This window comes from Neopsephotus bourkii, unplaced genomic scaffold (assembly GCF_033783945.1).
Source record: "Neopsephotus bourkii isolate Nb327-2 ecotype Australia unplaced genomic scaffold, CSIRO-AGI_Nbou_v1 NB_1027, whole genome shotgun sequence".
NCBI lineage: Eukaryota > Metazoa > Chordata > Aves > Psittaciformes > Psittacidae > Neopsephotus > Neopsephotus bourkii.
The window spans coordinates 302,644-318,064 of NW_026901516.1; the positions used below are offsets into that span (position 1 = coordinate 302,644).

Here is a 15,421-nt window from a genome sequence, read left to right on the forward strand (position 1 = left end):
TCAGGATATTTGTTTCTTATTTTCCTTGTCCCCAGATGCTGGATGCAAACCAACAATGGGAGATGAAGCAACAGAGTGGGTCACTAAACCAGATGAGTTTAAACCCCGATGGATTAAGGAGCCAAGTTTTCCAGGTGGAACATGCGACTATTTCAAAGCTTGGACAGTTATTTCTTTTCATTTCAGTGATAATACAGTGTCTCTGGTCAGTACTGTCATGCATTGTTGATACTGTTCCTTCACATATTCAGAGCTTAGGCTGAACATTTGGAGTGCCATTAAGTGTATTTCCTACAGGACCTTGACACAGATTCTGCACCTGTATTCCCTTAAGTTTAAAGAAATAGTTTGCTTCTAAAGAAACCCCAAACATATGAAGGGACTGTAATGCCTGCATGAGGAAGGCAGACAACATTTAGTATGAAATGTGAATGAACTTTTAAAAACAATGTGTGGTTTCCAGTGAAGCTGGAAATTCAGTTCAGAATTTGTCCTCCCAACACGCACCGCTAAACCCCCAGATGTACTGTATGTGCATTTCTTTACTGCTTCGCACACCCTGCCATGTAATTCTTCACATTACTTGCAGAGCAAAGAAGGGGAAAAAAAACCAATAAAAAGTTGTATAACATGTGTTACATTTTCTGTAAAACAAGTAGCAAACAGGACGCTGAATCAAGCGTCATTTTAGCCTTTATGCCAGTGAGTGACTCTGCTGGGAATTAAAAAACAGAAGCAAGTCTTGAATTTTTCTTTCCTTGCAGGTCTTAGCACTGCTGGGAATTGGTGTGGCAGAGAACATGTAGAACTGCTTTGGGCTTTTTTCCTAATTACTGCTTTTTAATGCAGCTACTGCATAACTTGTGGAGCTGGTGCCAAAACTCCTTTGCATTTCTCACTAAAGTTGAATACTACAGACAAAAATTACTTGGTATCTATTTCAGCTATTCCCTACTAAGGTTACCTCCCTTTAGGTTGTCCCCCTGGTTCATTCTTCCCACACACAATTTCTGTGAACAACCTGGAAATACCTGGAGTTTTTTATTATTATGAGAGTATCTGCTAAAATTTCATATTGTCACATCAGTGAGAAATATAAAAGAATGCATCCATGATCGTGATTGCCTGTACGAAATGTAGAGAAGTAAGGTACAAGGATTCCACGCTGCTCCATGGAGCACACTGTACCTCCATAAGACAACTTGGACAACATCTGTGCAGAACGGTATAGGGTGGACAATGTGGTCTGTAGAGAGCTGCAGGGCTGCTGAAATGGATATCCCCTGAGGCCCAAGGATAATGGTCACAGCTCCTATTTTTCTCTGCAGGTTTGGTGCCCAAGCAAGTGTTTTGCTGAGCACAGCAGCTCATGTGTAGACATGACCTTGCACTGGCTGTATGAAGGAGTGAGTTTTAGAGTGGTGAGGCTCCTGGCTCCTCCTGCATCAATTCTATTTGTGCCCAACTCTACATCAAAATCCCCGTAAGACCATGCTGTTAGCAAGCTTTATCTCATCCTCTCAGTGGCACCAGCAGCACTGTCAGTGGTGCAGGGAGGGCTGGGGAGCCAGGAGCTGACAGCATGGCTGGCAGGGCATGGCTGGGGACAGCAGCCAGGGCCAGCTGAGAAGGCTGCCAGCTGAGCTCATGGTGAGGGGACAGCTCTGAGGATGCCATCTGGCCCAGTGTCAGGAACCAGGGTCGGACACAGCCCGGTGACTGCCAGCCTGTCCATGATGATCCCAGACCAGGTTGAGCTGGGCCATCAGCTTGCTGTGCAGGGTCTGGATCAGTGATGTCCACGTCTTGGCACAGTTGCAATGTGAGATGGCCCCTGAAGAACTCCAAAGTCCTCCTGTGAGGGGTTCACTCAGAAGCTTGGGTTTAGTTGGGTTAGTGCTGTGGAAGGGTCAGAGCCCAGAGCCAGGCCAGGTTTGTAGGGCAAGGCCTTATGTAGCCATGTGCCTGGCTCTGGCTTATGGCTTGACACCACCAGAGGTAGCTGGCAGGGTGCCACAGGGGGCCAGGAGCTGCAGGGCAGAAGCCTCCCAGGCAGGCCTGACCCACCTCCAGACAGCAGTAGGGTCCGCAGGACACAGGGGCCCCAAGCCCCAGCCCCAAGGCCTGGGCACCCCCCTGGGGACACAAGGACAGGGATGGGCTGAGGCCAGGCCAGGCAGCAGTGTGTGAGCATGGCTCAGGATCAGGCCTGGTGAGGGGAACCAAGGTCAGGCACAGTGCAGGGGCTGTCCAGGCAGGACATGACCAAGCAGGGCCATGGCCAAGAGGCCAGGCCAGGGTGTTGGTCCATGACCAGACATGTCCACAGCTGTGTCTGGCCATGGACCAACAGGTACACCTGCAGTGCAGCCCAGGCAGAAACTGACAGGCAGAGGGTGTGGGCCCCAGGTGAGACTGGTCAGAGTGAAACCTGTCAATACACTCAGTGCCCTGACTGAAATCAGGAGGAATTTGGCTGGTGTGTATGCAGCTATTTTATAAGGCTGAAACCTTTCCTTTCCCCCAGGGAACCCCATTGTTAGCATTAGTAATGTCACTGCCATCAGCTATATTTAAATAGTTTTCACATGAAATATTTTTAATGAGCCCAAGGACCAGAACTAACTCACAGATGTACCATAAATACTGAGGTGTCAATAGACAGGCTGGCACATTTTAGAATACCAGCCTTTAACCTAAACTGTTTTTTATTGCACCCATCCTTTTGCCAAGCCTTGACACCAAATCTACAGAGCCAAACAATGTGAATTAACAAATTCTCAGTTCTCTGCAGCAACTGGAGACAACAGCGAGAGCATACAACATAGCTTCTCTGCTGCCAGTTCCTCATGCCGTGCCCTGCTATCAACATATTTCACTGTGCTTCTCGCTCTCTGCTGTTGTCTACCAGTAGACAGGACACTTAATTTGATGTCCTAATGAACACCTATTAGGATATGTTTGAATTACCCATTAGCATAGCTTTGCTTTACAAAGTAAAGGCCAGTCCTGAATATTAGCTTTACTTCATGGTTTGTATAACCTTTTTCTTCTTTTTACCATAACACCTGAGAACCACATACAGATTTATGTATTTATCTACAGAATGCCCCCATGAATAAGGGGATTACTATTATCTGTGCTACAAACACAGGAAATTAGTATGAAGCCTGAACTGACTGAACAACTTAGCCAAGCTCCAGATACAAAATCTGTAGCACAGCTAGAAATTGAATCCTGACTCTTATCCAAGTGTATCTTGTCTGCAAGGCCATCTCTCATATGGCTGGACTGGCCTCTGGAAGGATTTCCTACATCAGAATCATGGCTATAATCACTTTAGCTGTCTCAAAATGGGAATAGCTGCCCATTACCACAGGCAAGCACATCCCAAAACTGTGTAGTCCTGAGCATGCTGAAGTGGAGCTAAGACAGTCCAGTCCTCAGTGTACCCCAAGTCCCTGCCTGGGGACATGGTTAGGAACCAAAAGGGGGCGAGTTGGTTCCTAAAGGAGCCTAAATGAAGATTCTGAGGCAGTCTGTGAATTACCTGTCAGAGCTGCCCAGTCAGTTCATGTGAGCATTATATAATGGTTTCACTACAAATACCCTCACCTTTGCATTAAGCTCCTGTCCTTCTCCTGGAACGGAAGAGCCATTTTCCTTCGGCATTTTTGTTTCACTTTCATTCAGGCTGTTCAACGTTCATTTAAAGGGCAGTAATTTCCAAACTCATTCCAGTACGACTATGCCATTTTGCACAGAGTATATTTCAGTTCATTATGTCAGGTGTTGTGCTCGTATCATTACAAGTATAAGCTGATTACTTTTAATATTGGCAACATCCTTGAATTTCACTTCATCCAAATTCTCATGTGTCTCTCTGGAGACATTAAACAACCACCTGGATATGTTCCTGTGTAACCTGCTTTAAGTGGCCCTGCCTTGGCAGAGAGCTTGGACTGGATGATCTCCAGAGGTCTCTTCCAACCCTAACAATTTTGTGATTCTGTGGATTAAAAAATTTGGATTTATTGAGATACACAAGAGGGACACTGTACAAATGTTTGTATGAGTTGCAAGCAGCTCTTCTAAGATGTTAATTTGGGAGACTTCAGGTCTTAACTTTTTTCTTTTTCCCTTTACACTGCCACAACAGAGTGATATTTAACACAGCTTCTACACACTAAGGCCTTGAGCTATCTACAAATGCAGGCTGGGATGTGTGAACAAAAACTTGCCTGTGCTGCTGATGGTTCAGAGTAAGGCTCTGCAAAATACAGCAGAAATGAAAAAACCTTTCTCTCTCCACTCTCCAAGCCAGTCTGATTAGTTTCTTCAGCTGTAACGCTTGTGATTTCTGAGCATAAGCTTGCATGCACTGAGTAATTTTTTCTTTGTTTCATGTCATGCTCTAGGGCTGCACCTAAGGGCTTTGGATGCCTTGGTTTTGAGCACTCTTTCTCTAGTATGGACTTGGGGCTCTCTGTGAATCAGTCCAGCACTTGGTAATATTTTATTATATCCCACTATTTGAAAGCCTTGAAAGCAGATTAGTTATACAAAATACTCCTGTAGCAAATTACTATGGTGATTATTCTTTTTTTTTTTTTTGTCTTAAAAAAGGTGTTGCTACATGGTGGTCACCATATGTATTTGTCTTAACCTTTAAGCCCACCTACCTGTGGGCTACAAAGGAAAGTTAGAAGTGTGGATTAAACTTCAAGCAGGTGAAAGTGAACAGTTTGTGGGTTTGATAAAGGTATTTGAAACCTGGGCTGCATTCCATGTTCACACTTCACAGATGACAGTCACTACGGTAGCATACTCACCAAATCAGATCAATTAAGAGACTATTGAATTTAATGGCTCATCAGGTGGGTGTCCATCTCAAAATTCAGAAATGGTTCTTTCTTTTCTGACCCCTCATCTATCATAACCATATAACTAATATTATTTCTGGTATGGAAGTAAAGCAAATTTTGCAACTTATCATAACATGTCAGAAATAATGTGGGTTAGTAAAGCTTGTCTAAGAAAGTAGATCATAGAGGGAGCTGATATTTGAGCACAGTGGTAAGAAATTTCTATGCTATCTCCAAGTCAATTGAACTGCCCTTGGAAAGCAGGGAAATGCTAAAAGGATGCATTCAGAGGAATAACAGAAGAATGGAAACTCTTCAAGGCCAAATCATGAGAGAGAATGAGTAGCAGTCAGCAGGGCAAACAGCAAGGACCTGAAATGCTATGGATAGGCAGAACTGCTAAGGAACTGACTTCTAATGCCACCTGTAGAGCTCTTTAAGTCATCAGCTGGTGTGTGCATGGGACAGACAGCTGCTGGGACAGCTTGTTCAGTTATATCAGTTTACTGACTTTAAAATTAATGAAAAAAACCCATGCATTTCTCCATGTGTTCAAATACGTATTGAATATGCTATGTGTCAATATTAACCGTAGATCTATTCACAACTGAATTCCTGGAGAGGAATTGTATAAGGACTGAAGTTACTGGGGAAGTTGCAAGGATAAGGAGAGATGAAAACTGAATTCTGGCAAGATTTAATTAATAGGCTCCAATCCTACAAATACTACTATCTCTAACTTGTACTGCTCCAGGCTACAAAATTAGTCCACAAGTTTGTGGGATCTGGTTTTAAATGATGGCAGACTGTTACTAACACTACTTGGTAACTGTTGTTTAACTACAGGTCTGTTTGATTTATAGCAAAGTCATCATTCATGTAGGGTTAGGAAATAATAATTTAAAAAAAGTTGATAGATGTTATGCAGATTGCATTTCAGGCAAGGCTCCATTAACATCTTTCCTCTTCCTGCTGATTCATCTATGAAGACCATGTGCAGTTTAAGTTTCTTTTCCACTGCTAGCTCTCACCCTCTGAGATCCTGAAGTGAAACAGCATTTACCTTAGCTTTCCAACTCTTATTTATTACTGCTATAAACAAACAAACATATTGAAACGCATCATGCCTCCAGAAGATTTTTAAGATTTATTAAAGATACACTCTTTAGAACATATCTAAACACTTCCACAACCTTAAAGGAATCATATGTAAAAGTTCTCATTTTCAGTACTAAATAATGCACGTAAGTGCTACTCACACACAGTAACTGAATGGCAACAGAGGTGGCCATTGGTAACTGAAACAATGTGTAGAAGATGATTTCACTAACAAAACTGTACAGCAGGAATAAATAATCATCTGTTCTGTACAACTACAGCTTGGTACTGAAGGCAGAACTCCGTTTCTTTTTCACTCATAAAATATGTATCTTTTGAAGTATATAAAAACCCCATAACTTTTAAAAACAGAGAAAGCTAAATAGCTTAGGTACATTTTCACATTAATAGAAGCTGGTTTGTAGCATTAAACAGCCATCTCCATTTTAATAGGTGGATGAGGATTATAATCATCAATCTGAAAGTCTTCTGCCTTAAAGTCACTGATGTCTTCAACCTTACGAAGAATTCTGAGTTTGGGGAAAGGTCTTGGCTCCCTCTGAAGCTGAAATAAAAGCAAGCTTACTGTATAAAACCAATACTTGAAGGCAGAGATTTTATGTTATACATTAGATCTCAATAATCTCTTAAATCAGATTATACTATGTAGATTTTCCCTCCTTCCCAAGAAGATTTATACTCAAAAAAAGAAAACCCAGAGCAACAGTTAAATAGAATCTACTTTAGTATTTTTGATAGGGAGCAGTAGCATAATTTTAAAGTGGATTCCCTAATCATCCAAATGAAAGCATATTCAGTTTGCAGAGCAATTCTGGTGGTTACAGATTAGATCCCTTCCAGAGGAAACTAAATTCCCAGGAAATTCTGACCCAGATGTGCATCATATGTGCTGCGGTTTCCTAAAGGAACATTCAGGTCTGAACCAGCAAGCAGTTCTCTGGATGGTTATGAACCACAAGAATGGTAAGGACATTCAGTGTGAGCTAGGTCTGATTTGCTCCTAATGCAACAGATTACTTTGTGAAGAAAACATAGCCTTATTTAGCCAAATACTAATATTGGTTAACTCTGTTAATTGGTAAGTTATCCTTTTCTGATATACTGCAAAGACATTTTGTGTTTATCTGTGTTAGGCTGAGTGGTTTTGTAAAGTTCTGGAACGATGAAGTCAAAGTAAGGGTACAAACTCTGGATCTCTAATTTGGTTCTAGAATAGTACACTGATGTACATTTCAGTCATGTTTGTATTGTATTTCTGCTTGCAACCCAAGTTGAACAGAGGTTAAGGTGTTGCAACTATTAGGCTAGAAATAAGAAGAAAAGCCAGACAAATGTTTGCAAAAGGATATTTAAATATGTATCAAGATAACTTAGTATTGGATAACCACTGTGAAAGACAGAAAGATACAAGAATACAGATTAAGTACTTACTTGAACTTTTAGAGGTTCCACATGATTCAGATATATGTGAGCATCTCCTAATGTGTGTATGAACTCTCCAGGCTGAAGAGAAAGGAGAATACACATGTTTTTTAAATACTCGGGTTTCAATAAAGAAAACCATTACAGTTCTCACAGTATTGATTCTTAGCCTTCTATATCTAATGTGGAATTGCAGCTTCTGTACTGGATCATTAAGACAACCTTGCAAGCTTTGAAGGACACTATCTTCCCAGATTAATGCATAAGTGATGAAAAATGTCATGAAATTTCTACTAGCTTATCAAAAAATTCATCTTTGAAATCCTGCTAGGATAGCTTTGCTAAATGTATGGCTTTTACTTTGCTAATAGTTTTGCTAAATGTATGGAGCACTGCTGATATGCCCACCAAGATGGAAACAGATGGGACAGTGACAACTAGCTTTTCCACTCTGCTTCTAGTAAGTAGGACTTGCAAGGCTGGTTTTAAACTAGTTGCCTTAGCCGCTACTAAACAATGTAATTTGTGACAGTGGAGATGTCAATCACAGGCTAAACCCCAAAGCACTTATTAAGCATCCAGATGGGTTTTGCAAGCTCCCAAGTGCTGTAACTTAGCAGCCTCTAGGCAATCTAATTTAATAAGGCAAGTTTTATCAGCTATTTTACTGGCCTCTGACCAATACAGATCAACCCTTATATATGATGATAAAACCCACCAAAAGCGTGAGAGGAAGCAGCTCAGAGGCAACAGTTACTTAATGGACATAATGTTAAACTTCACTTTTCTGGTACCTTGGCTTAAGTTCTTAAGTATGTCTGCAACTGATGTGAAGTCCAGTTCTCTACTGCACTATTTTAAGTTCCCCTTCATGCTGCTGATAGCAGAAGGGTCAGGCCCAAAGGCCTTGCTAGTATAATTTTCTACATGCTCTAAAGAAAAGGGAGTTTCACTTGTACAAGACTGTGGTGCATTTAAATTATTCCTTCAAATTACAAAATACATCTTTGGAGTCAGGACAATAGATATATGAGCACATACTACCACTCTACATAATCATATACAGTAGAAAATGAAAAAAATACCCAGCTGAAATTATAGCTGGAAATGGGCAGAATATCCAAACTGGAACCTTGACAGCAACCACTGAGCTACTGTTTGCTTCCAATAAAAAACACATGCTACAAAATTTAATCAGTCACATGTTACTATCTCATAAGGACAAGTGCTCAGTTCAGATTTCTAAGAGGTATACTAGCGGAACAGGTCAGTTTTGACATTCAGTTAGAAAGACCTGGAGGATCTTCTGTCTGGTTGACGTGAATTCACTAATTCTTACATTGCCAATCTTAACTGCCTGTACAAATCCAAGACAACTCACATTAAATTCATGAGGCCCTTTCTTACACATATTTCAGCAAGATTTTGAACAGTATGTTTATTCTAGTTTTTCTTGGACATGAATGACATGAAGAGCCTTATCTTTAAGTCCCCCACTTCTCAGACAAGATTAAGTAAAATGATTGAATAGCCTACCTTTAGCCCTGTGACATGGGCAATCATATAAGTAAGCAGTGAATAGCTGGCAATATTGAAAGGCACTCCTAGTCCCATATCTCCAGACCTCTGGTAGAGTTGGCACGATAATTCACCATTGAGAACATAGAACTGGCAAAGGGCATGGCATGGAGGCAAAGCCATCAGAGAAATATCTAGTAATTGCAGTACAGGAGGAAGAGTAAAAAAAAAAACAACAAAAAAAACAAGTGCAACAGCATTAGTGTTATAAACGTAGGAGATGCAAAACCTGGAAAAGCACTTTTATGGGGCAGGAGAGCAAAAATCCAACTGCACTATCATTTTGTTGCTTCTTCTCTTGTTTAAAATCGCCTGCTGCCTAAGCAATTAAGTCTGGGTCATGACACACTGTCTCCTGGGCTGTATGACCAGAAAAGTCATAAACAGATATTCCACAGAGCAGATTTATGCCATAACGCTGCACAGCAGTTTAATTTCACTCACCTCGGTGAGACAGATGATTTCCCTAATGGAAGACATTAAGGGTAAAATTAAGCACATAGCCTAAAGCGATTTCCAACTGCTTTATCTTACTCAGTTCCTATTGCCATGTGCCTTTACCACTTGTTGAGACATAAAAGTAATGATCAATATAAAAATAATAATCAGAAAACAAAAGATCTTTTGTGTGTTTATCCACACTTAAAAGTGCAAATATTACAATTACAGCTTAGTAAGAAAAACTTTTATCCAGCTATCTCCTTATATCTGACAATATTTAACCTTAAAAATAACAGCAATGGTATGTGGCATCCCCTTTCAGAGACACGAGTCTGCTCTGCCTCTGGATGATTTTTTTTTTTTGTGCACAGATCTACTGCTGCTGAAGTTAAACATTATTTGGCAGTAGCTCTTATTTAGAAGAAATACAGTGAATGGCTACCTAGACAACCTATTTTCAAGGAGATGATTGAAACACAAATAATAGTTTTCCACTTCTAAAGTTTCTGTTAAGTTTATAATTTATTATATGGCTAAAAAAAACAGACACACTGCTTTGGTATATTCTTTTTTGGTTTTGCTTTTTTAACCTTTTTAAAATAATAATTGTTGTCTTTGAACAGAGACTGTATGTCCAAGATGCTGGCAGCCTGGTATATCCCTCACTTTCACGTGAGGAGAAAAACTTAGAAGTAATGGTCCAAAAGTTTTGAGAGTAAGCAAGGACACCAAGTGGAACTGACTGTTGACACAGGATTAGAACACAGTTTAGCTTAAAGCAAGATAATGTGCAACTGCATTTACTTAAATGTCTGCTGTTCAATACCTTTGGGATTCCAAGCACACATAATGATTCTTCGGTCATCTGGATTGGTTTTGATCATTTCAATCACTTTTTGCAACTGATCAACTCCTTGGTTGGAGTAATCTGAAGAAAGATACCAAATAAAATCTAAGCCAGAGAGATTCAAGTCACCTTTTTTTTTTTTTTTCTTAAAGCCCAGCCCACATCCCACTGGAAAGTGATACCCAAACAACAACCTCTGAAGATTTTATTGTAACTTTGAAAGTGATTGAATTTATCGGTTGACACCCTCCAAACGTAAGTTATTCTTGGTCTTCCTTAGCATACTCTAAGGCTTGTAAAATTTTCATGATGGTATTTTTGTATGTTCCCTATTTCTTTTGTGTGCTTTGAGTACCTTTAGCACCCACCAAAATAGGACCATTCCTATTTAGAACATTTTATTCCAAGCCTCAATATCTTTTTAAGACCAAATAAGAAGTCTGCAGAAACACTAAATCCCAGGAGACAAAAGCTGCAATACAAAAAAATTAGCTGGCCAAAGTATTTTACTTTATCATTCATGATGACTTGTTACCTAGATAGGACAAAAGCTGTATTGGAACGGGCAAAGTATTACTACTTAGTTATTCATAGTATTTAAATTGATTAGCTCAATGCATTTCTGGATTAAGACGCCTTTCTAGATTTTAAACATGTCTGCTACAGTGCTCTTTCTTTCAAAAAGTAAAAACCAAAACAATATGCCCAGACCAGTAACGTGGGGTGCTGGCATCCTTTGCATGGTCAAAAGGAGGAAGTTCTTGGCAGATGAATAAACATCTTCATCTAGCACTTACAAGGTTATGTGTGAAAACTAAATTTCCATAGCATTTAGTGCCAGAAGGGAACTTTAATCACGTATAGCACAGGATATTACACTTCACCTGATGACGTTCACAGTCTGATTTTTAGGTTCAATACCAGTTATATAACAAACTCAGTGGAATTAACTGAACCTTAGAATGGATTCCAGAATAACAGTCATTAGTTGTTACTCACTGTTCTGAGTCATGCCAGTGAATCAGCATGGCTGGTAACTAACTTTTTCTAATAACTCCTATAGCAAAGCAACACCAAATAACAGTCACAGGGAGACCCAAGCTGCAACAAAGGATGCTAATACTCAATTAGCATCTCAGGGAACTTTTCTGCCAGCAATACTGTGTCAGAAGCCTTGTCAAATGGTTATGCTGGCTTCTGAAGCTAATTACCTATCCATGGGTAATGCAACCTAAGGAAATCTATTAGTAATGAAACCTACGGGAATTTATGCTGGTCATTTTTTCCAAATTATGTTATGCCTCAGACCTTTTACGTTTGGGAACGTGAAACGTTTTAGTAACTTTGTTAGATATGTCATTTCACAATTTGCATCATTTGTGTTAGTACAGAACCGTATTCTGCCAGCAGTCAACATGCCAGTAAGCCTAACTTATGTAAACTTTTAGACTACCCTGAAAACACAACAGGAAAAAAATATAACTAAGCATGTTGTTAATCTGAGTTAAAAATCACACCAACCAGATAGGGAACATTTATTTTTGACTCTTTTTTTTTTTTTTTTTTTTTTAACAGCAGTCCTCTAAACATTTCGTATATCCTCTCCTTCAGTGAGTTAGAAAAGAGTGAAGACACTTCAGAGTAAGCTTAATGAACGAGTTCCACTGAAAGTAATACCAGTAGGTACTGCTCACATCATAACTTGCTACAGCTATTCTGTCCACAGCATCATCAGCTATAGATACATCCTAGTTTGTTCCAGCTGCAGAATGGAAAAATCTTTCTTTCACAGTCTTCAATGAATGTAGTGCACAAATGTCAGTTCTTGCCAGCCCAATTCATCATGAAAATTCAGACCCTGCATTGGTATTCAGAGATGGCAGCCTGTGTTCCACTGCTATCAAACAGAGCTAGCTCACATTTCTCGACTGCAATACACACAACCTTCCAGCTATCAGTGACCATACATGCTCTAGATTGAAGTAAAAAAAGTAATGTATGCCTTGTGACTGATCTGTGCCACAAATGCCAAACTACAATATAAAAATGTACATCTTTCAGGATAACTAGACTGAGTTAAAAAAAAATAAAGTTAAATTACCCTTCTCCAACAGTATTTATTCTGGCTATCAATTCACACTGTGAACAGTCCCTTTAACCACAGTCCACTCAACCCAGGCCTCTAGAACTGATGTGTCACAGTTGTCTCACTAAGCAATCAAGACTTTATTTGTATGTAATTACCTGTGTGCATATCTTTGTATTCTGCTCCAAAGTGCCTCCACTGGAAACCATAAACTGGTCCCAAATCCCCCTCCTCTCTGGTGCTGAAACCCTGCTTATCCAGGAACTCACGTGACCCATTAGCATCCCAAATCTTCACACCTTTTGCAGAGAGCTCTTTGGCATTTGTAGAGCCCTACAAAACACAGACAGTAAGAAGCCTATCTCCTAATTCCAGCACAAAGGACATGACTTGAAACATCTGTATTCAGCTTTGCTGGTCTACAGTACTTCTCCGCTTACAAAGGATGGAACAGTCTGATCTATGCACGGCATGAGGATATCGCACGACAGAATAAATTTAGGAGCAACATACTAGGATGAAGTTTGAAGTGCCATGCTTATGTTTAACTTGGGATTCTTCTGATTTTGTGAATGCACAAACAGTACAGCCTCAAGGTGAACTCATAATGCACATTTGCAGACAACAAAATTTTACTTTACAGATGGATGAAAAAAGACAAAAAACTTTATGGTCTCAATGTTGCCTTTGCCAAGATATCTACAATGAGCTTAAGGTCTTAAAAAACCCTTTGTTAAAATGACAAAATGACCCTGAGTAATTTCACTGGCTTCTGCAACACTCCAAGTCAGTATGTCCAAGTCAGCACACTCAAAAAATCCAACACAAGAAAGTGTTGTTTTGGGGAGTGTCTAGTCTTTCATAATTTTAAGAACATGAATGTGTATATGAGTCTTGCTGTCTAGTGAATGCTTTGACAGACTTTCCTGTACCTGCACAACGCCACTACATATAAAGGAACACTTACCTCATAATGTATTATCTACCATTGAATTTTAATACTCTAAATACAGCTATTAGCTCTATTAGATCTCGGGGGTTTGCTACTAAAAAGCCTAGTGTTTAAATCAGTCTTACGTTTCACCTCTGGTTCCACACTGCTTATTTCTGTTCAAATCAATACAAGCTATCTCGGTATTAAAAAGCAGATCATTAAGCTGCCTACAGTCTACTTCATATTATTATTTCTTATTCAAACACTAATAAAAGAATGTACTAGGTTTTCTAACTGTGGGATATAGTCAGATCAGCAAAAGAACTCTCTATTTCACACTACTTCCCTTAAAAAGAAATAGCAGAAAAACTCTCCTGACTGGTAATGATGCAACAGTCTCCACTAAAATTCACAGAATGTTTTGAAGATAATGGAGTACCAAGTGCAGTCACAGAATCACAGAATCCCAAGGGTTGGAAGGGACCTCAAGAGATCATCTGGTCCAACCCCCCTGCAAGAGCAGGGTAACCTAGAGTACATCACACAGGAACTTGTCCAGGCAGGCCTTGAATATCTCCACAACCCCCCAGGGCAACCTGTTCCAGTGCTCTGTCACTCTCACAGTAAAGAAGTTCTTCCTGATGTTAACGTGAAACCTTCTATGCTCCAGTTTACACCCATTGCCCCTTGTCCTATCACTGGTCAAAATATTATTTGGCTGAATTTCTGCTCTGTTGTATAAATGGAAACACCTGCAATTACCCCAAATTCCTTAATTCACACTAGTCCATTCTGTTGATACCACTCTCAGGCACACCACCCACAGAGGCATCCCAATACTGAACCTTGATGAACCATAGCAGCTCCTCCAGCACTCCTTTCCAGAATACCCTCTTTGTTGTCAGCAGTGGAAACTGATCTGAAAAACAGTTGTCAGAGTGTAAACGGAGTGTCAAAGGTAAACAGCCGTTCATAAGGAAGGGTGAACAGACTTTAGTTTTTAGCCACATAGAGGGCAATGCCACCATCTGACATGCAGAGGTTTGGATCTGAAGGAAGAAGCTGGAAAAGACTGTGTAATTCCCATATTCAGATCAAGGAAGGCAAGAACCCGACTTTCATTTTCCTGGACAATGGGGGAAGATGAATTATCCGTGGAGACTAGAATGAGCTCTACCGAGAGGGCGCCACGGTGCAGCATAAGGATGTATGCGTAGGCATTCACAAGGGAAACGGGAGGCTTAAGATAAAATTGTTCGCAAATCTATGTCACAACCATCCTTCCTAGTATGTTTTAATGGTAGGAAGGACCAGGTCAGACTCTCCCAAGATCTAACCCGTTTGTTCACCAGGTAACAGCTATGGGACGGGGCAGGGCATGGTCAGGCCGGGCCGTTAGGCAAAGGGGGAAGAGGGGTGCGAGTTGGTGCAGGCTGGCAGACGGGGAGAGGGCGAAGGAGCTCACAGAACGGGACGAAACCCCGCTACAGCCCCTGCAGCCTGTCCGAGCCCAGGCCCCGAACGGGGGAAAGCATCGCCCTCAGCGGGCGAGGGGGGGGACAGCCCTGGGGAGAAGATGGCGTCCCCCCCCGCGGAGCAGGGGTCGGGGCGTCCCGCGGGTCCCGGCGGTGCCGACCTCTGAGGCTGTACCGCGCCTGCATGCCGAAGATGGAGATGGTGCCGGTGCCAGTGCGATCCTCCTTCCGGTGGCCGTGCTGCAGGATGTGCCGGACCTGCCGCAGGTACTGCGGCTCCCCGGCCTCCGGCAGCTCCCCCTCGGCAGGCATATCTGCCGAGAAACACCTCGAGAGGTTCCCTCCGGGCTGGGATGTGCTCCGGCTGCCCTGCCGTTCTACTCCCGTCAGCCGCTTCTCCTACGAACCCGCCAACTGCCTGCTTTTCCCGCCAAGCAGCGGGAAAAGGGCGGGCAGAGCGGGGGAAGCCACCGCCTCCCTCCCGCCCTCTTCCCGGCGGACCGCGACCGTGCGCTACCTCAGAGCAGCGAGGGGCGGGTGGTGTGTGGCTGGTGGTCTGTTGCCCTTATAAACTTCCTCGCCTGGTGCTGGGAATCCTCTACAGCCACCCTCTGCGGCACCCTATGGGGCTTGTCCCCCTGACGGCGGGGTGGC

At 41.7% G+C, this 15,421-nt stretch overlaps 1 protein-coding gene across 1 annotated transcript; it reads right to left on the reverse strand.

Annotated features, from left to right (window-relative positions):
- Nucleotides 1-5,991: 5,991 nt before the first annotated feature.
- Nucleotides 5,992-15,263, reverse strand: TYMS (thymidylate synthetase). Its single transcript, XM_061360453.1, has 7 exons — nucleotides 14,929-15,263; nucleotides 14,138-14,211; nucleotides 12,517-12,691; nucleotides 10,252-10,353; nucleotides 8,943-9,118; nucleotides 7,416-7,487; nucleotides 5,992-6,528 (listed from the first exon to the last, which is right to left on the reverse strand). Exons 1-7 carry the CDS (start codon nucleotides 15,077-15,079, stop codon nucleotides 6,391-6,393), a joined length of 888 nt encoding a protein of 295 aa, XP_061216437.1. The 5' UTR covers nucleotides 15,080-15,263; the 3' UTR covers nucleotides 5,992-6,390.
- Nucleotides 15,264-15,421: the final 158 nt, after the last annotated feature.

Bases quoted from the DNA above. Each gene is read 5' to 3' on its own strand.
- TYMS (XM_061360453.1), bottom strand. From the start codon at position 15,079: ATGCCTGCCGAGGGGGAGCTGCCGGAGGCCGGGGAGCCGCAGTACCTG. The intron at 7,488-8,942 runs GTAGGCTATTCA...CTTTCTCTTCAG, and splicing joins CCCATGTCACAGGGCTAAAG to CCTGGAGAGTTCATACACAC. The intron at 6,529-7,415 runs GTAAGTACTTAA...CTTTTATTTCAG, and splicing joins TGGAACCTCTAAAAGTTCAA to CTTCAGAGGGAGCCAAGACC.